The following is a 25,709-nucleotide window of genomic DNA, read 5'->3' as shown; positions in this document are numbered from 1 at the left end:
ATGCTGCTGTCCTTCTGAGCCACATTCTGGTCTGAAATACACATGCAACCTTGTTAAATTTCACCCTTAATTTTGCCCTGCACTCAATCAACCAAATTATGTGCTCATATAGACACTCGCAGCGTTAAATTTACCTCTGTGCAGAGAGCTACTTCTTGAGTCATATCTTAAGACTCACTGAAGCCTACCCTCTGAGGGCTTAAGTTGATGTGTAAGTCCTATAATTGATGTGTAGGCTATTGATGTGCACCTCATGCTAGCTCTCTGTATAGGGCTGACTCTTCATCCAGAATTCCCACTGATGACATATGGAGTTGTGTGAATATATCTGAGGGCAAAACTTTGGCCCAATAAGGGCAGCAGCTTAATTTACACCACATGTTTCCCTTTCATGGGGGCAAAACTCTGTGTGAAAGAATCTGGCTGTATTGAGAAGTCTATCAGAGTTGTATAAAATTTTAATCTTGACCAGCAAAGATACCCACATCAGACTTGGTTTGAGTCTAAATGTGCTTTTCTTGTGACTTAATGATACATTTGTCAAATATTGTGTAGAGTTTCCAAATTGTCTTCAAAATACATCTATATATATTCAGCAACCAGTAACCTTCTCGTGCGAGCTGTGATTCATCAGCAGCAATTGTCTTTGGCAGGACATAATTTCAAATCTTCTGTCTGGGATGTCTGCCAAATTTTTTGGGGACAGAGATGGGATGAAAAAGTTATTTATAAATTGGAATAATTATGCCTTGCACTTATTAGACTTGGGAATGGGCGACAGAAAGACAACATGTAATAATGAGTATTTGTAACAAAAGAATAAGCTTGTTACAATTTGCTAGCCGCTGACAAAAATAAAAAACAACCAAAAACAAGAAACCAACAATCCTCAGTTGCAATAACATTAGTGGGACACAAACAGACCAAAGCTAGGAGAATCAGATTTCAGAGGTCCCTTGTAAGACAGATCTCAGTTAAACTGGTGTAAATTTGGAATAACTCCACTGGTTTTAATGGAACTGGTATACCTGAGATCAGAATCTGTCCTTAACTTTGGATTTTGCTTGCAGAGGTAAAAAACTGAAAGGACATAGAGAATGCACTAACTCTTCATAACTGAAAGTGATCTCTCCAGGAGGGCAGCAGGAGCAGCGTGGGGAAGTCTGATGCAATTTCCTGTTCTGTAAGTAACTATAGGGCTATTTTCCCTTCCTAATAGGTTTATACAAATGAGTCTGTTTTCACTTATTCTCTTTCAACCAGTCATGCATATAAGTCCTTTTCTGCTGAGAAACCCACATCCATACAAACACTGGCCCAAATACATCTCTCTGTTGTTATCCCTATTCAGATACAGAGGCACAGGTCTTCAAAGGTATTTAAGTGTCTAACTCCCCATGATTTCCAATACGATTGAGGATATGAAACTTGTGCTTGGTAGTATTGGTAGCCCCATTGACTTTAATGGGATTACTCATGTTTTTGAATTTGGGCACATTCTTAAGCACCTTGCTGAATCTGAACCTTCGTCTCTTGAAAATTAAGAGCAGTGTTTGAAAAGCTTATCTAACTAAATCCTATCTGCAGCTGCTGTTTTTTCTGATATTGCCAGCTGAGAATGTCATACATGTGGCTGAATATTTTGCCATTTTTCCAGGCTCATAATTAGCATCACTTCGCTCATAAAGCAGTTCATTGCAGGGTTTCGCATATAGAATTTGATTGCAGCTTGAATCTGAAAAGAAAGGACTTAAATGTTTGTTTCCAAAAGAGAGACAGCAGGATTTAGATACCCTGAGTCAAGCTCATCCCTGCAGTCATTTAAAATAAGTAAAGAAGTGAAGGACATCGTCTGAACTAGCCTTTGAGACAGGGCTAGGAATAGTGGAAGGAATGTAAGTTCTTTGGGGCTGGAATCTTGTCTTCCTATTTGTCTGTAAAGCATCTAGCACACAGTTGGCCCTACATATACTCATGTAGAGCTTTTCATCTGGGAATCTTGAAAGGTTTACAAAGGTTAAGCATTGTACCCCTGTTAAGTAGCTATTATTAGCCCCATTTCATGAACTGCATGGCTAAGACAGATTTTAAGTTACTTGCCTGGAAACAGAATCTAGAATGTCTGATCCCTATGCATATAGTCTAACCACTGCCTCCTAGGCAGTATACCACCTTCTCATGCAGTGCACCCTAATCTAATCGTTTGCAGCCGTACTTACCAATATATAACCATCAAAAAGTTATTTGTTCCTGAAAGAAAAAAATCTTAAAGTTTAAATATCTTACTTGTCCCAACTTTCTTCTTTCTAAAAGGGAAAAACTAAAGATGCAATTAACGCAGAGGGGTCAGCCCAACAGTTTTGATTTCTGAAAAGCTCATAAAACCTTGTTGCAAAAGCTGGATCGTGCTTACTAATGAAGATTTATAAAATGTCTAACCATTTTTTATACAAAACTGTATAATTATGAACCATCAGCACCTGTGCTTAGTTAATAAAATAAATGTTTACTGTTGATGGAGAATCATATAATCAAATCACTCCCACCCTGATAGTGACCACACTAAAATACTTTGCTTATGTTTCCATCCATTAGGCCATCTGTTCCTAATTAAGCCCTTCTGGTGTGACACACCCTTATGTATTAGAGCATTACACTGAGTAACATACTTTCAGCATCTCTCTAATAAACCTTTAATTTCAGAAGCAAGGTTTCAGAAGCAGAAATGGGTGTGTTTACTTAATCTGAGGGCGAATCAAAATAAATAATACATTTGACAATTGAGAATTGTTTTTATTTTTGCACCTGTATAACTTAAAGAAAAACTTTCATTTCACAAGAGTAATTTGGCAAGCCCTTGGATTCATAATTGGTAGACAGAAACATTTTAATTTTAAATGACAGAAATCCAAGATGTTGAAAAGTAGCTCACAGCAGGAGCTACCTTCCATGATGATTTCACTAAAAGTTTGTAAACATTTATGCATCTGAATAACTTTCCTGATGGGAGGAGTCTCTTGCTCTCCATGTGTGAAGGGCAAACATCCATTCTCATGCTCTTGAACCTCTCTGCAGCATTCAAGAGGGTCAATCATAGATTGCTGGCAGCAACTGGACTTCTGCCCCCACAGCCCTCCCTCGACCAGTTCAGTAGGGTTCCATTCCTGTCCCTTCTATTCAGTAGACTGTATTTACATGCAGCTGTGAGAAGAAATAGCTCATAGAAGAAATAGTCATACCCAGTCTACAGTGACATCACTTATCTCAGAAATCTTGGTATCAACAAGTACAGGACAATCTGGGGAGATCTCTTATTTTCTGGGCTAATGGAGTCTGGTTCAGCCCTTGGAAAGGGTGCAGTGCCTCACATCAATTGCTAGCAATTGCTTTAGTTGATTAAGGCTGTTGCTAAAGGGAGTTCCTTCCAGTCCTCCTCAGCTGGAAGGACAGTGGCTGTGACACAGAGCCTGGGATTTTAAAGCAAAGAAATGGTTGAATCCTTAAATCAGAGAAATGGAGTCTCCCTGTCCGCTGAGAGAAGGTGACACTCCTTTTTTATAAGTAAGAATATAACTTTACATGTAGATAGCACCTTTCATTAGTTCATCTCAAACACCAGTAAGATATGTGAGTATTGATAGGGCACACAAGGAGTGTGGGACTGCAGAGGGGGCCTGGAAGGCAAGGTACACCCTGTAGGTTGCCCTATTGCAACAATCAGCCAACAGGACCTCTAAGAGGAGCACTCTCATAGGGTAGTCCTGGTCAATGAAACAGGCTTTTGAGTTGGCTGGCTGGGGCACAGGGCAGTTCATATGAGCAAGGAAGGCACAAGAGGACACTTTGCAGCTCAGCCCTCTGCTGCAAATTAGGTGGTTGCCTCATGATGTTCTGTGACAACATTAGGAGCCTTGACTCACAGCTGATACACTGCCTTTGTCATCACATCTGAAAGAACTGCACAAATGAATCACCTGGGATGTTACATACATACACACACTTCTCCCATCGTGCAAAGCACCACAGAGTCACACCATCAAGAATGGTAAACACAACACATGAGAGTCACTGGCCAGCAGTCTTCATCCACATTTCGTGGTCTTCACACAGCCTCGCAAAACAAGTCTTATCATATCCCATCCTGTTAGGGTGACCAGATGTCCAGGTTTTATAGGAACAGTCCTGATATGTGGGGCTTTGTCTTATATAGGCGTCTATTACTCCTCACCCCCTGTCCTGATTTTTGACACTTGCTATCTGGTCACCCTACATCCAGCCAGTCTCATCTCTGAACCATACTTGCTGCAAGTGCCCCATGGCATCAGTCCCTGCAGAACTTGCTTTGGCAATTTTCCTCCACTCATGTGACACCTATCTCCTGCAAACGTGAGTTTTCTTCATCTGATCATCTTGGTGATCTCAGCTCTCACTCCTCGTTAGTCATATATGAAGTATAGCTAATGCATAGCAATGGCCTGTAGCATTTCAACTCAAAGGCAGAAAGCCTATTATTGTCCTGTTTCTTGTCTTACCGTCATGTAGCAAGATGCTGAAGACAAGAGACTGCAGCAATTTAATTTTACATTTCAGACTAGAGCCCCTCTAATGAGTGTAGCTCAAGCCTCTTCCCTGCTGCTGGCTACTTGGTGTAGCTTCTTCCCTCTTCTTGCATGGGTTGGGTCCTGGGTTCTAGATGCCTGGTGCCTCCACTCAAGGTGACTCCTGTTTCTGAGACACAAGGGGTGTGTCCTTAGGGGAAAATGAATAATGCTACCGCTGTTGTCAAGGAGTAAAAAATCCAGTACACAAGAAGCAATAAAGTACATCAGCACAAACCCCAGCAAAAAAATTACAAACCCAGACATAACAGTATAGTAAAGGAGGGCTTTAATGGGGATAGAAAAATAGGATCTGGGGAAGGAAAAGGTGAAGGTTAACTAACAAGTACTAAGCACTAACAAATCAACAAATGAGCCACCTCCCAACATTCACAATTTATCTCAAGTCCCTTGTTTTCCTCGGCACCACCCAGGCACACTGAGGTTGAGTTCAGAGAGGAGGGCTGCAGCACTGTGAAGAGTGGTCAGCTTAAACAAAAAGGGTCCCAACACTGTGTCTGCATCCTCAGTGGGACAGGTTCCTGGCTTTCTGGTTTGAAGTCATGCAGAGTTCTTGGCTGGCTCTCAGTAGCCAGTGCCGGTCAGATCTCTGCCACTCTTGACACTGGTCTTGGCAGGGCTGGAACTGCCTGACCTGTGCACCAGATCACACAGCAGTTCAAAGACTCCCTTTGTGGGGAGTTAGTCAGAGTTTCCCTGAGCTGTTCTGCTTCCCTTTCAGCTCCCAAACTCAAAGCTCAAACTGAAACTAAAACCACTCTGTCTGAGGCAGGCTTGTCCTCTCCCACTGAGGGGCTGAGCAGCTCTGGCTCATCATTGGCCCAGAAAACTACTTGTCCATATCACCCCAAGCAGAAGCCCCCCTATTCAGGCTTAGTGGGAGTTATGAGTCATTTCTGTCCCCAAGCATGCTGGGAAATGGTGTCAGAGAGTGCTGGTAGCCATTATTGTTGTAGTCCAGAGGGTAGGACCCTCCCTATAGGCTTAGTCCAATTCCAGGAGCTGGCAAACTCCAAGTGGGGAGTTACAGCGATAATACTTTTGCTTCTCCAAATGTGGCTGAATGTCACTAGAGCAGCAGCTGTGAATCCAATTCTATGTCAGATCTCTAAGTTTTGTTGTGCGCCTCTTACTACCCAGGTATTTGAAGTGCTCAGCACACTCCAGTATCTTCTCAGATTTGGGTAGGAATATCTTCATCTTGTCAACAGACTTAGATGTCACCACTGTCTTTTCAAATGAGATCTTTAGATCTAACTTCTCTGCTTCCACCATTATACTTTCTAGCAGTTTTTGCAACTTTTCTTGCAACGATAGGGCAATAACGCAGCCATCAAATTTAGCCTCTTTCTGCTCAGTGTACACCTGCAACTGGATCATAATTTCCACACATATGTATTTTATTTGACAGAATTTATTTTTCAAAACATTTTCACTCTACAGATTGAGTCCAAACAGATAGCCATGAGCATTCCATAATTGCTCTTTGAAATTAGTAGTGATTGGTCAGATAAATCACACTGTATCATTTCTACCCCCAGTAGGATAGCACAAGTACTGCCACATGCATATTTGAACTTCACTTTCCACAAACATGCCCCCCCCCCCCCCCCCCCCCCCGGCAACTTTGAAATTTGCTTTCCCCCAGTAAAATGTGATCTCTCAGGTGTTCATGAAAAGCAAATGCAAATGTGGTGTGACAATGGCTGAAGCAAGCAAATAAATATTCATGGAAAATTTTTTACTCAGCTCAAATATCTTATGTTTCCCTTTTAATGATGTTGTCAGATAAGGTCAGAGGGCGAGCCTCAGCTCCAAAATTCCTTTCTGTGGACAGACTGACTCACAAGTGGAGTGTTGCTGAAATGCAATGTTTTCCTTGGTGCTGGTTTTTTTTTTTAATGTAATGAGTTTATACAAGCCCCATTTCATAACCCAACAGTTAAAACTAATATAATGTTTAGTTTGTACTGGCTCTGAAGCAGCCCAGAATGACATCAATATTTCCTTTAAGAAGGCCAGGAATAAGCCCACAGTATATGTTTGAACACATTTGGATCAAATGACACAGACACCATTTCCTCTTTTTTTTTTTTAAGTGATAAATAGTCAGCTGTATTTGTTATACCAGGAGGATGATGGATGATGATTAAATCTGCCTGGGGTAGCTGGAAGTGCTTTCGAAAGTACATTTTCATTCTTTCAGATGTGTTTTTATTACCATAAATTGCCTTTTTTTAAGTTTTTCTCTGAAGGCTCACAAATCCCACTTACAAACTACAGGCCAAGGACCTGCTCCTGCTTCCTCTCCCATTTAAGTGGATGGTAGAACACCCAGACACTGACTGAGACCTATAATGGTCCAGGAGATTCCACAGAAGTACCAAGAGAAGTGGGCCATGCCCCAGATCCTGCGTCTGACCCTGAGGGCTGCCACAACTTGTGCTATTGCCTCTGTGGGTCTTATGGCATCCAGAGTATAGGAACACTCAAGCTATGTCCCAGTCCACCCCTATGCCAGCGTGAGGTGGGCACAGCCAGAATAGCTAGCTTTGCACTTATTGGAAATAGGCCCTGCAATGGGATTATTGCCTGGGAAGGGCCCTGTGGTTGCTTTGCATTCCTCTGCACTGGGCTGTCCATCAGTGAAAAATTTCCCTACTCAGACCCTGACTTTAGTACTCATCATTTTACCCTAGCATAACTTCATTGGTTTAAATGGGGCTACTCTTGTTTTACAGTAGTGTGAGAACAGACTCAGACAACCATTCTCTTAGGAGTGGCTGGATTGGGGGCCAAATCCTGCCCAGTTGCTGTGTTAGTTGCACTGGGTGGGAAGTGGGAAATAAGCCGTATGTTTAGGGAATGACTAATCTGCCTCCAGGCGTGTCCCAGTCCTTAGAGGGCTTAGACACTCCCCGCCTCCCCCTCCCCGGTGTGCGCTGCAGTCGGAGGCATGTGCTAAGTGTGGGTGCATACAGCTCCTTTTTGGAGGACCAGTAAAGGGAGCTGAAGAGTGTGCTTACCCCAGATCCCTCTCAGCCATCATGCCCTGCATTAGCAGGATGGCACAGGGAACTTCCACATGGCCAGCACCCTCCGTGTTCCTCTCCCCTAGTACACCTTAGGTCTCCATAGCTCTTCTGAGCAGGGGTAAGCTTTTGCCCTCTATTAGTAGAAGCTCTGTTTTGTTTTGTTTTGTAATTTACGCCAATGACTTTGAATGGTTAAAGATAATTTTGCAGACGTACTGATGATTAAACTCTATCACAGACCAACATTTCTGCCAAATTTCATTTCTTAGCACCTCTGAAGGTATCTCTGAGATCCTTACTAAAAATGTAAAGAAAACAAAATGACAGGAGAATAGGAAACAATTACATGATAATATCTGACCACAGCAATAATGCAACAAAGTGACCCCAACAGAGGGAATTGAACCTTAGACTTGTAGCACTCATAGTACAGGTTTCCGCTTTTTGGGCTAAAAGATTAATTCTATTAGCTGAAGGCAATTGTAGACGCATGCCTCTTATGTGGACCTGCTACTAGAGAAGAATACACAACACACTGAACAGTGGGTTACAGCAGCAGCAAAATAAACAACAAAAAATAAAACAATTAGAAGTTAAACAGAAATGTATTAAGTTTAGTTAACATGCAAGTTGGCATGTCCAGGCTGGGAAGGGCACTTTAAAAAAAGTATTTGAAATATATACATGAAACCCTTTGTGGAAATTTTCCAAATCTGTTATATGTTTAACAAAATACTAAGAATAAGTATTAATTCAAAATAACATTTTGCACTTATCAAGCGCTGAGTATCAGCGGTTCGCTCAAAGAGCTTTATAAATAAAATACACAGGTACACCCATACAGAGAGAGACAGAGCCATAACGTCAAAATGGTCTGCTGATGGTTGAGTGTAATTACACTGGAGTGACAGTTAAATGTTGTAGTAAATCAAATGATCAATAGTATCCATCTTCATATTCTAGCACAATGAGGTTATCCAGAAGTTGAGCCAAGTTCACCTTGGCTGTAACTCCACTGACTTCAGTGGAGATACAGCAGGGATGAATTTGACCTGCTGCTTAACAGTTGTTTCCCTTTTCTAGCAATGGGCCAAGTTCATCCCTGGTGTAAACAGGTGCTACTGTAGTGAAATCAATAGAACTACACTTGTCTGTTCAGGAGAAGAATTTAGACCCTAAGCTTTGAACATTTAATGAGAACCGTGGGTGACATACCTTTAAGAGCACTGAGATTCCATAGTGAACTAGGCCTTTTGTCTTTAGCTCAAGTGGTTGAAGAGAAATGTTTGAATGTGACAATGTAAAATCTGTAGAGGTAGATGTGATGGTGGATGGGGAGTGACAGGTCCTGAAGCCATTTTGCTGAACCAGGACTGGGTGCAACCATTCCCATAGTGCCCATTACCTGGCTTTTAGCAAGAGCAATATTTTCCCCCATCCAGCATCTGCTGCTGATTGGAGTGGCACTGATTATATCTTCTTGGGATTGTGGCGTGATAAGGGGTACTTTGCCCAGACTCCCTTCATTCCTGAGTGATCAATGGGAAAGGTGGCAGCTGGGAGTTAGGATGGCTGGGAGCTGGGAGGGAACTAGCAGGACCCAGGCTGGAGGAGAGCTGGGAGGTGAAAATAGCTGTCTCAGGGAGAAGGAGAAATAGCAGGGAGGGAAGGGGTTGGTTCAGGGGTACTTTTCAGGAAACTGGGAGGGAGTCCATCTTTTAGGGGCGAGAGATGGCGTAAAAATGATGAGGGGGAAGGGCATACTTATGGGGTTGAAGATTTGAAGTAAAATACATTTGCCTTTATTGCTTGAAGGTAATTTATAAGAAAAAATACACACAGTTCCTTAGTACAATTAGATTCATAGTTCCATGATAAACCGAAACAAAATCTAAGTTTAGTTTTAAAACTGTTTAAGGAGAAACTAAGCTAAATGGTTCAGAAAGATTATCATGCCAGAAAGAAAGATAAAGACAAAAAAAATCCTAGTCGGCAGCAAATGTTCACATTTGTCTGTGATACACTTGTCTCACCCCTGGGAGTCACTGTTGATCAGTAAAATGTCCAAGGAGGAGGCGTTAAAAGGCATTCAAACAGACTACTCAGCTGCCATGGTGTAAATGCAGGACAGAGACATAAAGTGGTGATCAGGGGAAAAACACTTAGATGGAAAATCTTATTCTTTAGCACAAATAAGTTTCTTCTTCGAGTGCTTGCTCATGTCCATTCCATTGTAGGTGCATACCCTGTGCACGGTTACCAGAAAATTTTTCCCCTTAGCAGATCCCTTAGGGCCGGCTTCGGTACACCCTGGAGTCCCGCACACATGGCGCGGTATATGAGGCGCTGCCAGCCCTGCGCCCCCTCTGTTCCTTCTTTCTGCCACTGACGGTTACTGGAATTGCATTCTTGCTTGCGTTGGTGAGTGTCTCTTAGCTGTAGCCTTTGTTTTTATAAGTACTTGTTAAGTAGTTGTTAGATAGTTGTTAGTTACTTTTGTAGTAAGAGAGAAGGTAGTCCCGTTAGGGACCTCCACCTGCGTCGGTGTTGGGGTATGCCCCGATCTCTGGGCTTTAAGCCTTGTAAATCCTGCGGGAAGGCCTTCCCGATTAGCGGATCAAGGCCTACATTTTCAATGTCTGGTGACCAATAACAATACAACATGAGGGCCAAATCCCATCAGCAATCCCACTGACTCAGTGTAAATCAAGTACTCATTATAATCTATTTGGTTTATTTTCCTTAATTGTCGCTGTTTCATGATACTGTGGTCACTGTTCCTAATAGCTTGTGCAGCATGCTTGCAGTGGGATGCACTACTGCTGTGCATGTAAATACAATTGATATTGCTTAAGGGGTCTGAGAGAAGCTACAAATGCCCTTCATGGCAGGGAGTGGGGTAGCAGAGGAGAGGGCTGGGGCCAGGGACCAGCTCTGAACTTGGGGCCATTTGGGAAGGGAAGCACAGTGCTCTGTAGGATAAGGGCTGTCTTTTCATGGTGTGGTTATACAGTGCCTGGCACAGCGCGGTCCTGAACCATGACTGGGCTCCTGGGTGCTATTCCAAAGCAAATACATAATTAATAACATGTTCTGGGGATGCCCCCATCTCATCTTTCTATACGCTCTTGCGACAAGCTGGCAGTGGGTGACAGGAGATGGATCACTCCATGATTGCCCGTGCTGTTCATTCCCTCTGGAGCACTTGACATTGGCCTCTGGTGGAAGATAGGATACTGGGCTAGATGGACTATTGGTCAGATGGACCATCTGGCCCTTCCTATGTTTCCACACTTTCTCCATCCTTTTCCCTCCCTCCTTCCCCTAGCACCTCCCTCTCCTCCCCTCCCTTCTGCTTCTTTCCCTCCTCCCTCTCCTCTCCTCCCCTATCTCCCCCTCATCCTCCCCAGCCCCTTCTTCCCCACCCCCTTCTTCCTCATTCTCACCCTCCTTCCCCCCCTGCTCTTTTCCCTTCCCCCCTCCTGCTCTTCCTTTCTTCTCCTCCACCCCTGTCCCAGCGGCCAGTGCGCTGCAGTGCGCGGAGGAAGCTTGTCCCGCGCCGGGCTCCGTCCAGGGCGGAGACCTGAGGGGCGCGCTGCTGCGTTTGGTGCTGGGCACTAAGGCGCTTCTTGGCCGCGCGCGCGCGGGCTGCCTCCCTACCTCCCTCAGGCTGTGCCCGGGCCATGTCGTTCCGCCGGGCGCTGGCGCTGGCCGCGTGCGGGCTGGCCGGCGGCTCCGTGCTCTTCTCGGCCGTGGCCGTAGCCAAGCAGCCGGCCCGCGGTGGCGGGGGAGACGCTGAGCCCCGGCCGGCGGGAGCAGCCGCCCCCAGCCCGGGACTGCTGCTCCTGCCCCCGGCCCCGGCCGCCGCCTCCTGCCCCGCAGCCCCTGGCTGGGCAGAGCGACCCGCCGGCGGGGGCGGCGGCTACTGGGACAGCAACTGGGACAGGTAGGAGCGAGCCGCGTCTGCCCGCAGGGGGGGGGCCGCGCTCTGGGCCCCAGCAAGCGGCCCCTAGGCTGCGCCCTGCCTCAGCGGGGGTTCCCCTCCCCACTGGGGCACCGTGATTCCTCCCTGTGGGGCAGGCATGGGGGAGCCCGGGGTCCCTCCCGCGCCCCGTAGCGGGGAAGCGGCCTTTCCTGCGGGATGGGGGCTGTCCGCCTGCTCGAAGGGGGTCGGGCGCTGGTGCCGAGGAGGGGGGCGTGTCGTGCCGCTGGCGGGTCTGTTCAGCGGGGTCTAGGCACTGGTTCGGTAGAGCGTCGGGGCTCCAGGCCGGCTCCTGCCTTTGACTTGCCGCGGCCAGCTCACTTCGCTTCTCTGTGCTCTAGTTTCCCCCAGTCTGAAAAAAGGAGCGCGTGCTGCCCTTTTGTAACGTGTTCTGGGAGCCGGGATAAAAGCTGCTGTGGGAGCTGGTGTCATTAATATAGCACCTGCCTGCCTACATGGCTTTGTAAGTTATGAATGACACAAGCATCCTGGAAATGCTGCCATGGCTGAAGTAGAGGGGTGCGGATAAACCGTACATTACCTCCCCACCGCCCCTACTAACCTAAATGACTAATACACAGAAAAATAGAGCACACAAGTCACCGTGAAGTAGGATACATCTTTCAGCTGTCACTGCAGATAGCCGCTACTTGATGATTCCCCTCTCTGATACAAATTCACGACAATAATAAGTGAAAGTGAAATTACTGCGGGCCTCTGCGATGGAGGTAAATATAGGTCTACTGGTGGATGTTTTAGGAGAACATGATCGATAACCAACTTCAGGATAGAGTGGGAGGGGAAATTAATAACTAATACCCAGACCATTTGATACTAAAGGGCTTCAGAGGAGTCTGCTCAGCTGCCAGGGAAATATAACCTCCTCTGGGGGGGGAACGTGGCAACTAATAGCTCTTAGTAACACTGCACTACTCAACAATTTAAAACAGGAAGTGAATCCAGGTAATGGAAATTTTCAAGGGGAACTGTAGGTGGGTAGGATTATCCAAATTGAAATAAAGCTAAACCACTGAGATTAACAATGTTAAGAAGTAATTTGTGTCTTTATAGGGCCTAAACATTCTGTAGCAATACCTTCTGTGTTTTTAATTCATGCAATTCAAAGTCCTCTCTATGCTATAGACATATACAAATCATTTATCCTTTTTGACCCAATAAATTTATCCTGCTAATTCATTGGAATAGGGAGACTGTGAAGTCCCAGTGTATGCAGTATCAGAAATTGCAGTAATTAACCTGTTTGGATTATAGAACTTGTATTACGGTAATCATTTTGTTTCAAAATGACCTTAATATCTTGTATCAAAAAAAGCTTTGTTTGTATGGGACTGAATCTATTAGGGTGCCTTTATGAGTAGCAAACTTCTGACTATGCAGATACCAGGCATATGGTTTGCTTAATCTCTGGAATTGCAAATCAGGTTTACGTTTTTTTCTTTAATTCTAATAAACTTAATTTGGCTACACTCTCTAGGGGACTGACTATATTCAGCTAATGACTAACCATCTGTATTGTTTATTATAATAAATACTTTGCAGTTAAAATGGGCAAATGTAAGTATCAAGCTTTGGCTCATTGAGCTCCTGTCTGGTGGAATTATCTCTCCAGAGAGATTTATATGCCAGACTCCAGTTTAATAACACTAAATCCAAACTAAAGTCCTAGCAGGCTTTTTTGATTGTATAATGTTTTAGAATCAAAACATGAGGCATTATACAATCAAGTGTGCCTAAAAATTGTGCTAGATAAAGTAATTTAAAATCTAAAAACAATAATGCATTTTTAAATAGTTATTTTTAGTTACCCTCATGCAGGGGGTTAAATGGCATGTCTATTTGTAGACTTCATGTGCTGATGAATCCACTTAATTATTACCCATGTTTACTTCTGGATACAAATGAAATGTATTTCTAATATTTCAGTCAATCCTCCTCCTTTCACTATCAATTTACTTAACTATGTAACCACGGTAGCACATAGAAATCAAACTTAATATGTCCCATTAGTATGCCATCTCCCTGACATGGAGGCCTGTTTGTAGTGGGGAGGATAGATCAATTTATTCCCAATCCATTCTTGGCTACTTTATTCAGACCTACATCCTAAGAGCCAGTTGTGAACTTTTTTGTGATGAAGCCATTTGTTTACTATAACCTTAGTTGATACCAGACCCAGTCACTTGACACAGACAACAAAGCAGCTATAGATGGTTACTCTGATTTCTAATTTGAATCTAGCCCATGTGAGTAGTAACCAAAATTGAAGTACAGTGGTAAGCTATGCTCCAAAAGCAAACTGTTTTAGAGAGCATCTAAAAGATTGTGTGTCTTAAAATCCATTTCTAAATGGACAAGTCGTTGCAGAGGTTGTGATAACTGCAAGTCTGTCCTTCCTGTCTAAAAGTTAAGATGCTGAACTCAGGAGATCCAGGTTCAGTTCCAAGGTCTATGACAGGCATCCTGGGTGACCTTAGGTAAGTCACTTAGTGTCTGTTTTAGTTGCCCAACTGTAAAGTGATTATAACTCTTCTTTACTCCCACCGTCACTTTTAATAACTAAAAAGATAAGTCACTTTCTGCCTCAAAGAGCTCTCAAATTTTATGTACTATACTTAGCACAAGGGGGTTCCTGATCTTCCTTGGGTCCTCTAAGTGATACTAAAATACTTGGATTTTCAACTGGTCTCTTTATTGCTAGGATGGGGGAATGACTTACTGAAAAGTACATCTTTTTGTGGCAATCTGTATCTGTGAGATCTAGATTATTTCTTGCAGTGTAGCTGATGCATCTAAGGGGGCAGACATCGTTTAGAGATGTGATGGGTGTCTAGCCAAATTGCATGTCACAAATTGTCTAGCTAATTTATATACTACATTTTCATTGTTTGATATACTATTTAAAGCTCTCTAATGTAGCCATGTGATAGGACATTTTCATTAGCTTGTGACAGTAGGGGCTGGGCTCAGTAGCCCTGGTTCTCATTTGTGGTTTGTTTTATATTCCTAAAATCTCATGCTTCAGGGTTGCTGCTGGCCACATGCATGGGTCAGGAAGGGACTTTTTTCGCGCCCTCCCCCCAAATCTCTTGGTTTTTTAATCTCCTTCCTCCGAAGCATCAGGGATAGCAATGGCTGGAGATGGGACAATAGACAAAGAGTGCCAGGGCTCTCAGGTTGCACTGAGCAATCTCTCAGGTGCTTGGCTGGCTGTTTTTTTTTTCATGTACTCAGTCTAACTGATTGCCATATGGGGACAGGAAGAAATTTCCTCTGGGTCAGATTGGCAGTGACCTTGGGGTTTTTTTTGGTATTCCTCTACAGTGTGTGGGTCACTTGCCAGGATTATCTGGGAGTATCTCAATCATTTCCCTGCTATTGTGTGGATGTTAGGCACTGATGCACCTTGGTCCTACCTGTCGCTGCTTGAGGCACATAATAGTCTAGTTTCCTGTTGACTGGAGTACTTGGTCTAATTTCAGTTGTTTAGTGTTGGGTGGTGGTGGCCTATGATATACAGGAGGTTCGACTTCTGGCTGTCCCTTCTGGCCTCAAACTTTCTGACTCTAGCTCGTAGTGCAGTCTTTGCTATAGCTATCTAAGTATTTATGAAATTAATTACAGGTGGAGCTGGCCTTAACCTATCATTAAAGTTGCTAAATACACACACACACAACCAACACAATTGGTCAGTGCTTCTAGGAAAAGTTTACTTTTGCAAATTTAATTGCTCATTATCGCATGCATGAATTACAACATCTACTGTGGGGAATAGCAGAAACGTAATTGCCACGTTTTTCAAGGGTAGTTTCTGAAGCTAGAAACTTCAGACTAATTAAAAACTAATGCTTCCAGTAAGTTTTTACATGAAAGTTTGAAAACAGTCTATCTCACTGAACATGGACAACTATTTTGGTCTAAATCTGGTTCTCTAAGAACTAAGTTGTTTAATTGAAATAAGACTACCTTATCTCTACTGCATATAGAATGTTACCTTCTATTTAATGGAAAATGAGAACTACAAATCTTGTTAATGTGCAAAAAAAACCTAAGGAAAAATCTCATTTCAGAATTGTCAAATTGTTTCCAGTAGCTTTGATTCAGCTTCTTAAAGGCAGTGCTTTAAGGCAGTATGTGACTTGACGCCTTCTTAGTGAGGTCTGGAAATCTTTCTTTAAGTCTCCTAAGAATAACTTATTAATAAGTACATCACCAGGAATTCTCATCTTTAAAGATACAACTCGCTAGAGAAGTCAGAATAGCTAATTGGCCTCAATGACATGTAGACTTGGGAAGGTGGAGTGGGAAAGGACAACTGTGTTTGAAACAGGAGCACGTGTCACTCAATCAGTCAGGCTGGAATTGAGAGCCTCAGCACTGTCATGCCTGGTAGCAAAGACCAGTCAAATTTAGAAGACTTTTATTAGAGAATGGCCCCTGCTGCAGATTATAAATTGGTCTTCGTGAACTTACATTTTTTCCTTCGGAGGCCTAAAGGAACCCATTCATGCTGCAAACTTATAGGAGTAATTTTAAAAGCCTCCTATGCATCAAAACCTAAAGACTGGCTTAGCACAGATCTAGTTAGGATTTGTTCTTAAAATTACCGATATTTCTGTTGCTCTCTGAGGCATAAATTGTTTTATGGTAATATATAAACATTTCTTTGGGCTTTTCATTTGTGTATTTTTCATCACACTGATTTCTTCCTCAGTAGGATCAGCTTTTTAAATTTGTTAAAATTTTTGACAACCATCCTTGCTATCTTGTCTTACCCATGCATCTTTTATAACACAGTTCACTAGTAGAAGTAGTAATGTAAAGTATATTACAGACATGACTTTTCATTATGGGTCATGTTTTTTTCTCATGCCTGACAGTTGGAGAAAAGAGCTCAGGAAACAACTTCAGAAATCTCTCAACTTTTAAAAACATATGAGGCTCATTCTTTATTTCGTAGAATAGTGTGTTTATCAAATCAAAATATTGATAAAATTTTATTGAAGGTACTCATGGGGGGGGTGCTGACTGAAAAATCACACCCAGTTCAGTTAAGCAGCAGTTCTCTATGACCAGACTAGTTTTATTCAGCCTAAGGCCAAGTACTATGCCTTATAAAAATGTATGAAACAAATACACAGATCATGTTAATTCAAAAGAATTGAAGAAGCAAAATATGTAATGCATTAAAGAAACTGATCTGTGCTTAGAATCAGGAGGATTACTTTGTGTGTGTCTGAGACAGGGAGGAGTAGTAAAAGGATTTGTATGAGATGGAGAGGTTTACCATGTGTCTGATGTAGAGACAGGACCACGAGGATTAATTTGTGGAAGATTTGGGTAGGGTTGATGGTGATAGAGTGCAATGTTGGTATTGGCAGCAGGATAGCAATGGGGCTAATCTGTCTGAGCTGCAGAAGGGTTACACTTCGTGCAATATGAGAGAACGAAAAAAGGAGGCTTAAAGTAGCTGTGCTCTGTGTGGAGGATAAATAGATGCACTAAATTAAAAATAAGTGTTGTTGGAAGGGCCTGGCTGACCTTATAACTGAAAGCACAAACCTGTCTTCTGAGCTCATATTGTTTACTGCTGGAAACAAGCAAATTGGAGATAGCTGAAGTAATTCTAAAATGGAGTATCTCTCAGCCTGTTCCTCCTGCCTCCATATCTGAATTTTATCTTGGTCTAGGTCATGTTAATAAAATCCCACCACCCCAGTGTTGAGGCTGTTTGGACAATAGATTTGTTGACAGTCTCAGCAGAGAAGCAAAGGACTGAATGGGGCCATGAAGACAACTTCCCTTTCATCCTTAAAGGTGGTTTGTCCAGGTTCAAGCACTTCGGTAAGGTTCTGAGGGAAGCTTGTAGTGCTGCTGTCTAGATTGCAGCATATCTTTCTGTCATCTCCAGTGAGTGCTAAATTTGCACAAACAGCCCCTCCTCCCTATAAATTAACAAAATTCAGAGATAACTCTTCTAGTACTTGTGCAGGCTCTCCTGTGTAGCTGGTATCCATAACAGATAGACACGCTGCTCATAATATGAATAATATTAAAATAATGCACATTGATTGGCTAAGCAGATACTATTGGCGCAACGAGTGCTAATGCAGTTATAGCATAGAGGTGATGCAAATGCATAAGTTTATATGCATCTTTACAGATCCATAGTAGTATTGGATCTTCAAGGAGTAGCTTAATGATTCTGCCAATGCTGATATTAGCATATTTCTGTAATAATCTTTCCAGAATGCATGTTGCAGGTCAAGATACACAGAACCTAAAACTAAGAGAGTGAGAACATTCAGAATTGAGACTATATCTGTTCTCTAAAGATTTCACACTTAATACAAGGGTTCATGAGAACTATTGTTTGCCTGCATCTAGAGCCCTGCATGGGACAATTTTTTTAAATCCTGCTCCTGCCTTGCAATACCCACTTCCACTCCCACCCGCTCCTGAATTGTTTCTTGCATTTTTATCCCTTCCACCCACAAAAACCTTAGATCCCGCAAATCCTACACGAGAGACAGATTCCCCCATGCTACTAAAAAAGTCTGTTAATATATTCTATATATTTAAACAGAATTCAAACTATTTTTACCACTAAAAGAATAAAACAAATATCCTTAAACCATGTAAAAATACTTCAATTCCTGTCATAATAGACCTCAAATCTTTCTATCCCTCACTTAAATTTAAGAATTAAAACCTTTATTTAAAAAAAAAAAAAAGTGTTTTCCCACAAATCACTGCTGTCTTGGTTTGGTTTTTTTGCCCACCCAATCCTGCCTGCAATGAAGTACATTTTACCTGCTCCCACTGTTATGGCAGTGGGTCCTGTGGGATCCCATCTTGCTGCAGGGCTCTACTTGCACCCTTGTATCTGGTTTATGCAGGGGAATTCAACCAGTGTTTGACCTGCATGTATAAGTACTGCAATGAGATGCAATATATTGCACTGCCAAGAAGTGAGTTAGTTTAGGAACAACTCTGAATTTCCTTTATATCTGAAAGGTACTCTGAACACTAATTGAGCATATGTCTAATTATTTATGTCTTAATTTAGTACAGTAGCCTATCAAAGAAAAGGTAAAAATAGAGTAGGATGCAAGAAATCTTCAAAGCTGGTCTAGAAAATCAGATTCTTGACACAATGTGTCTCTTAACTAATGCTTTAGCAAACAAGATCAAAGAATTAAATGACTACAAAAAAAGATTGAGTTTTTCCCCTGATACAGGTTGCTATGTACCAGCATATTCTTGGCAATCCTGCTTTATTGGCTAGAAGCTAAATGAACCAGCAGGGTTTTTTCTTTTCTTCTAGAAATGTAGATCTGTTCTGTGTTAATCAAATTTAAGTCAAAAATTGATGTTATGCTGTCTGAAACTAGCATTTCCTGAGTTGTTTCCTACTTACATGATTCAATCTGTCAATCATAATTCTGTATGTGTTGCTCCACCATACCCGCAGTTCATAATTTAGTTCACTAAATAGCTGGACAATACAACAGAGTGGGAGATTTGATTCAAGCTAACCTATACATTTTAAATCAGGTAGGGCATATCATGTTGCAAGATCGGACAGGTAAAATTAAGATTTTTGCTGAATCTTCCATTCAGATTTCTTTTTCTCTAAGCATAAAATAATATTTAAACTGACAATCACACTCCAGTAAAAACCTAATAGGCAAAAGTAAATCAGATATTTCAAAGTTGCTCCCACTTGTGCTTCTCTCCTCCAGACTAGAAGAATGTAACTTGGATGTACTTTAATGTAGGCCATAAATCCTGTCAAAACTGTTGCTGAATCCCTTACCAGTGTTTATAGGGATATTTTTCCTGAGAACTAAATTACAACCATACTATATTTTGACTAATAGATAGCATGAGTCTCAAGTAGGTGGGTGTTGCTAGTGTGACTTCAGCCAGATGGGGGGGGAAACTATAATGTGTGTTTATATGGGTTTTTTGGCTTTTTAAGAAAAGAGTTAAAATGTAAAACTACTTACGTAAACAGAAGTTTGATAAAACTTTTGCTAACATAATTGGGGAAAAAATCTTTAGATTCACCAAGTACAGAAATCAATTGAGGCAAGAGTCCCTGTTTGTAACATTTCCTCCTGCCATTCTGCCACATATCAAATTATTTATTTTAATACTTTTAGACGTGAACCATTGGCTCTTATCAACCTGAAAAAGAAAAATGAAGAGACTGGGGAAGAAGAACTTGCTTCCCGCCTACATCACTGCAAAGCAAAAGCCACCAGACACATATTCCTTATTCGCCATTCTCAGTACAACTTGGATGGCCGGATCGATAAAGACCGAACTCTGACCCAACTGGGTATGTGTGACTAGGACCCTACTTGACTGTGCAACTTCATAGAGAAAGAGGTTCTTTGTCTGCCACTAACCTGATTTGTTAAAACAACCAGTTCTGCTCTGGATCCCATTGCCAACTTCCTACTTAGGATCTTGGATTATTTGAACATATATAGGCCAAAATAAGCTTGTCTTTCCCCTTGTGGTCCTGTAAATAAAATGCATGTTTATGCATATACCAAAGATGCCTCTACTTGTGCAGTAATCCTGTTCCAAAACTTTATATTGGATTTCTAACTTTCTTTGAGACTTTGAGTGAAACTTTCATAGTGGTTTTTTTTTTTTAATTACCCTTGGCTGAGATTTTGAGCTAAATTCAAGACCCAGGGTGATTCCTCTGGATCATAAAGTCTTGGAAAAGGGTTTCTCTGTGGGATTTAATTATGAAGGCCACATCTTTTGACTCTGGTGATTAAAATAACTAAATGGCATTTCATTCATTTCATTTCATGGCTGATAACTAGATCTTTTTCTCTGGCTCGCTTTTCTGTTGGAGTGTTCATAATTAGAGAAGCATTATATATGCTCCTTGCTTCATCCTTATCTTTAATGAGGCTGCTGGGAATTATGCTAATAAATCTCCATTTGTTGAGATGAGAATAATTCTCTATTTGTATGCTGATACCTAAATTAATCTGTACTTGGCTAATGTACGTCTAGGTATCAAAAACTGTAAGTAGTACTGACTAGAATTCTGTAACTGTTTAATTTAAAAAGTAGAGATGAACATCCTTGGTGTTTTTTAATACCCTTTTTCTCTGAGGGGCCAAGAGTTTTCCATGTGTGTTGCTGCTTCAGGTACTGAAAACATGGTGTCAAATGTTAATGTGAATGCTTGCTATATTTTAATTTGCATGCTCAAAAGCAAATTTGATCAAATGTGTCAATATATTTAATATACAAGTGTCACAAGATGAGACAATAACAGCATATTCCTGGCTTATATTCTTGGCTGTGCAATTGTCTGGCCATGTGTCTCTGGGCAAGCTACTACAACCATCTATTTTTCTATCCACCTCTGCTTATAAGATTTAAAATAACCTGAGATAGTAGGTAAAGACTTATCCATATCTTACATCTTATCTGATGAAGCCCAACTAGTGGACAAATGCATCTTTCCTTCCAGGCTAAGATATCTACAGCCCTTGTTTCAGGCAGGACTACCAAATATGCACACTCACTCCTCCTCCTTCTGCACTCCTAGAATGTCTGGATGGTAATAGAAAGTGAACAGCAAATTGAACATCTATCTACAATAACAGCTGTTGGCATCGGCCCAGTGAGGAAGTGGCTTACCCTGGGGGAGTTAAGAATCAAGGACCATGACTAATGGGTGAGCACCTGTCCTCAGTGCTTCCCATTAAAGTGGAGAACCAGAAACTAAAAGAACTGGATCTGGCCTAATCAACAGAAATCCCTTCTAGCCTACGAAATATGAATTTGGAATTGGCAGCTAGTGAGCTTGGTCTCTTGGTGGTGACACTGCTAAAAGCATGGCCTCCTGCTGGAAGGAAGGATTCATTACTTAGTGAGGCTGGCATAAAAAAAGATGATGAGCTAGTATTTGTTAAAGCTAAAGAGCAACATATCAGCAGTTTCTTAGAGCTAATCTCACTGTTAAGGTCGTGAGCAGGCAGAGCTGACTGGGCACAGGCTGGCAACCTTGGGGTTGAAATTTGATACAATTGTCCACTCCTCCATGACCAGAGCAACGGAAACAACTGACATCATCAGCAAACATCTTCCAGGTAAGTGGGTTTTGATAGCATAATGCTGTTTTTTGATTGCTTCAAGTACAGCTTTTGACACGTAATGTTCAGTTGAAGTGTAGACATTCGCTAGATCAGTATATACTTTGTAAAGTAACTGTTTAATTTAAAAATGAAATAAAAAGGTCATAAAAATTAACTAGAAATGAAGCTGCAATTAAAAATAACATTGAGCTGACTCCTGAGTAGGGTATACCTGAATATATTACTGTGTAGGAGACCTTGGCAGTTTGTTCTTTGTACTAAAGCTGGAATAGCTAGTTTGTAACCAAGAGTGTTTACTGAGTGCCCCAGACCTGGGCCTAGAAGCGCATCTGTACTGAAAGGGAGAGAATGTTGACTATCATTTCTATCAGAGCATGTTGGAGTGGCTACAAGACAGTGTTGTAACTGGGTTAGCAACTCTTGTATGGAAAGTGCTTACTGGATGCCACTGTGTGCTGTGCTTGCCGCTTTAAGTTAAAGAAGGGGGAGGAAGTAGTGGCATACTGAAAGGGTAGTAGATAGAGATAGTGGCTTTTCTGAGGTGTGGTTTCACTCCTGCCTGTTGATGGTGGATACTTGGTTGTAACCTTTGGGTTAGGTTGATGGCAAGAGAGCCCAGAATTATTCTAATGCCTCACACTGAAATGTGTGAACAAAAAAATCCACAAGGTGATCGCACAAAACCTGACCTATCTCCTGTTGATTTTACAAGTATCTGTATAATAGTAAATAAGTCCATCTTGGAACACTGACTAATAGGCATGACTCATTCAAAAGAGGGGGAAGGGAAGAGGAATGGACTTTGAACTAATCTTATAGTAGTCCTTGAGTGTAGGTCTAATAAAATGAAAAGCGTGCTCTAAGCAGAACAGACTTTCCTTCAGACTAAGGACAGTTGTATTACAGGGAATACATTTTTTTAATGAATGCATTAAGATGAGTGGTTTTCCATGCATACCAATCTTTGTTGACTTGAACCTTAATTGTCTGAGGACTGCAAGAATGAATGGCTCAGTTGGTAGACAAATTATCAAAGATCATACTAAAATAATTTTTCTGCTATAAATTAGAGGCTTCAGATTCACAACATAATAAACGCAGCACTTAAAAATGCATGTAGGGTTCAGGCTACATGTAGGTATTCCTGGATCGAATTCATTGGCTTCATTAATGTCAACAGGGATGAATTTGGCTCCATAGGTAACTGAGTATATTGGGTTTGCAGTCCCTGATGGGAAGCCATGAAGACCATAATGTTTGGACTTAATTTTTTGCCTGTAACCTGAAGGTTTCTTTGAATATATAGAAGATAAGAAATGCGCAGCTTGGAATAAATGTAAAAGGGCTTTCTACCTGACTGAAATTATGCAGGCCTGTTTGTGAACTGGCCTATGAAGTGGCTTTTACTTTGCTTTCTGAATGTGTACTTCATTTCCAGGGGTCAAAAAAATTAGTACTGACCTGCTGAGAGAGGGCGCTCCTATAGAACCAGACCCTCCAGTATCTCACTGGAAACCGGAAGCTGTGGTAAATGTATTTATATATAAAAATATAATCTGCATATTCCACCCTGTCTTTAATTAATTGTATTGTTTGTTAGCTGGCTGCATCTCCTAGGCCTCAGATCACTTTTGCCTTTTATCCATCCTATATAGAAAATATTTGGTCATAACTTTAAATTCCCCTTAGTAATCTGGCAGTGTTCTGTTCTCCACTTGGCCAGGTTTGAGGCTGAGCTATTTTCTCTCTAAAGGAGTTATAACTGTCTAAGGCTATGGCTACACTAAAGAGCTTACACCAGCGGAGTGCACCGATGCAAGCTCTCTAATGTAGCTGCTCTAAGCCAATGGAAGAGAGCTCCCCCCTTGGCTTAATTATTCCAGCCCCTGTGAGCGGCAGTAGCTATGTTGGCAGGAGAAGTTCTCCTGCCAACATAGCGCTATCCACACCGGTGCTTAAATCAGCATCAGTTGTTGCTCGGGGGTGGGGGGGTAGCTAATTCACACATTTGAGTGAAATAACATGTTAACTTAAACTGTAGTGTCCCATAGCCTAAAGCAGCACCCTATTTTGAAGGTGCAGGTAATTTAACTGTGGTCCAGGGGTACGTGAGACACAAGCAGGGGAGATGCAGCAAAAAATCCAGTCGCTGACTTCTGGGGAAGCCAGGTTGCAGCTGCCTGCTTCCTGCCCAGTCCCAGCTGGGAGGTAGACGGCAGCCAGCCCAGTCCTGGGAAACTGAGCGGCAGCTGCTGGCTTTTTGGGATGCCAGGCGGCAGCCTGAGGCATGGGCAGCAGCCACTGGCTTATTGGGAAGCCGGGTGGCAGCCGCCCAGTCCTGTCTGATCCCAGGTGGAAGCCCAGGGGCAGCCTCCTGCGCCTTGTGAGCTGGGCTCGCAGCTGAGTGGCTGCCAGCCATGCCCCAGCTCTGAGCTGAGACTGCCTCCTGTGCCCCAGTTTGAAGATGGGCAGCAGCTGCCTGCCCACATCCCCGAGTCCCAGCCTGCGCAGAAGTCTCCTCTGCCCCAGCTTGGAGCAGGTGGCAGTTGCCCATCTCCTGGGCTGGCAGCCAGATGGCAGTTCCCCTCCTCGGCTCAAAGCCTGGTGCCCAGAAAGCCAGGCGAAGAGCCCAGTGGCTTGCGCAGTCCTGGAGCCAGAACTGTATCTCGTAGGCCTCAGGTCACTTTTACCTTTTACCCATCCTATATGTAAAATATTTGGTCATAACTTTAAATTCCCCTTAGTAATCTGGCAGTGTTCTACTGGCAGGCTTACTTATCAGTTTTGCTGCTCTAGTTGAACAGGGGAATTGACAACTATGGCAGCCACAGATTTTACCAGTATAAGAGGGGCCCACACAGTGTGATTTGCCCCAGGTCCCCCCTCCCCCCAGGGACGGCTATGGGGAGCGCTGCTATCCACGCTGGTGGGCTGCTAGTGCCTGCTCATACCTCATAAGTTCCCACCTGTGTGAGAACACCATGTGACCCTTCCATCAGGCCATAGTGACTGGCTGGCATTGACCTTTGCTCCTATATGGAGGAAGGGGAAGAGGAAGGAGGGGAGAAATAGCAGGGGGTTTTGTGATCTGCCACAGCCACACAGCACTGCAGAACTCAACTCTCCTGCTTTACAAGAAATACAATCGTCCAGCGGAAAAAGATTGTATTTCTCAGAGTGGAAAATTGAGTGTTAGGGTACTTATTAAAATTTTCAGTAGTTAGGGGGTACTTGCTACTTAAAAGGCTGAGAAACACTGACAACTTCATGGGCTGGTTTGATCTGTTTCAGTGTCTAGTTACAATTACTAATTGTGTCTAATTACTCTTGTTATTAGCAGTATTATGAAGATGGGGCTCGTATTGAGGCCGCTTTCCGAAATTATATTCATAGGGCTGATGCAAAGCAGGAAGAGGACAGCTATGAGATTTTTGTTTGCCATGCCAATGTGATCCGCTACATAGTTTGCAGGTAATTTATGATGGACCAAATACCCATCTGTATGTTTAAATGTCAAACCTTTTAACCTTTTTAAATTGTTAGTGCATTGCACTGTCTAGTCCGTTACAGCTAGGAGATTAGTTAACATGTTTGAGGTGACTGGAGAGAATGAGTGCCTGGTAAGCAGAGCTGCTCAGAGAATAACTATGATAAGAAGATTAATCTACAGATATGAAACAGGGATTTTAAAATAATTTTGAACATCCACACTGAGTTAATTCTGAAGCAAAAATGAAAGACTGGTACAGATTACTGAGAAATGAGGACTTGATTTTCTAGGTTTTATACTATCAGATCATTAACACTCCTAGGCTATTCCAGTTTTTGGCACAACTGAATCCACTTTTCCACCTGGTTTCCTAAAGTTGTCAGTGGACTTGCTCACCCCATCTCTTATGTCCTTCTCACTGTGAAC

At 42.4% G+C, this 25,709-nt stretch overlaps 1 protein-coding gene across 4 annotated transcripts in view; it reads left to right on the top strand.

The window, feature by feature from the left end:
• ZDHHC8 (zinc finger DHHC-type palmitoyltransferase 8) overlaps nt 1-25,709 on the top strand; it is a 210,097-nt gene that overhangs the window by 181,026 nt on the left and 3,362 nt on the right. The window contains exons 1-5 of one of the 4 annotated variants that reach the window (XM_067539822.1): nt 11,257-11,600; nt 19,823-20,001; nt 21,662-21,787; nt 23,232-23,320; nt 25,134-25,264. In XM_067539822.1, coding sequence (XP_067395923.1) covers nt 11,338-11,600; nt 19,823-20,001; nt 21,662-21,787; nt 23,232-23,320; nt 25,134-25,264 — 788 coding nt within the window. In that variant the 5' untranslated portion in view covers nt 11,257-11,337. Of the gene's footprint in view, nt 1-1,070; nt 1,143-11,256; nt 11,601-19,822; nt 20,002-21,661; nt 21,788-23,231; nt 23,321-25,130; nt 25,265-25,709 lie in introns of those variants that run through there. The other 3 variants (XM_067539821.1, XM_067539823.1, XR_010918246.1) reach the window with 3 other exon arrangements.

This window comes from Emydura macquarii, unplaced genomic scaffold (genome assembly GCF_026122565.2).
Source record: "Emydura macquarii macquarii isolate MOO-44397 ecotype Brisbane River unplaced genomic scaffold, CSIRO-AGI_Emac_v2 contig_554, whole genome shotgun sequence".
NCBI lineage: Eukaryota > Metazoa > Chordata > Testudines > Chelidae > Emydura > Emydura macquarii.
Note: the sequence above shows the minus strand (reverse complement) of the source record. Positions and strands in the feature narration are given on the sequence as shown.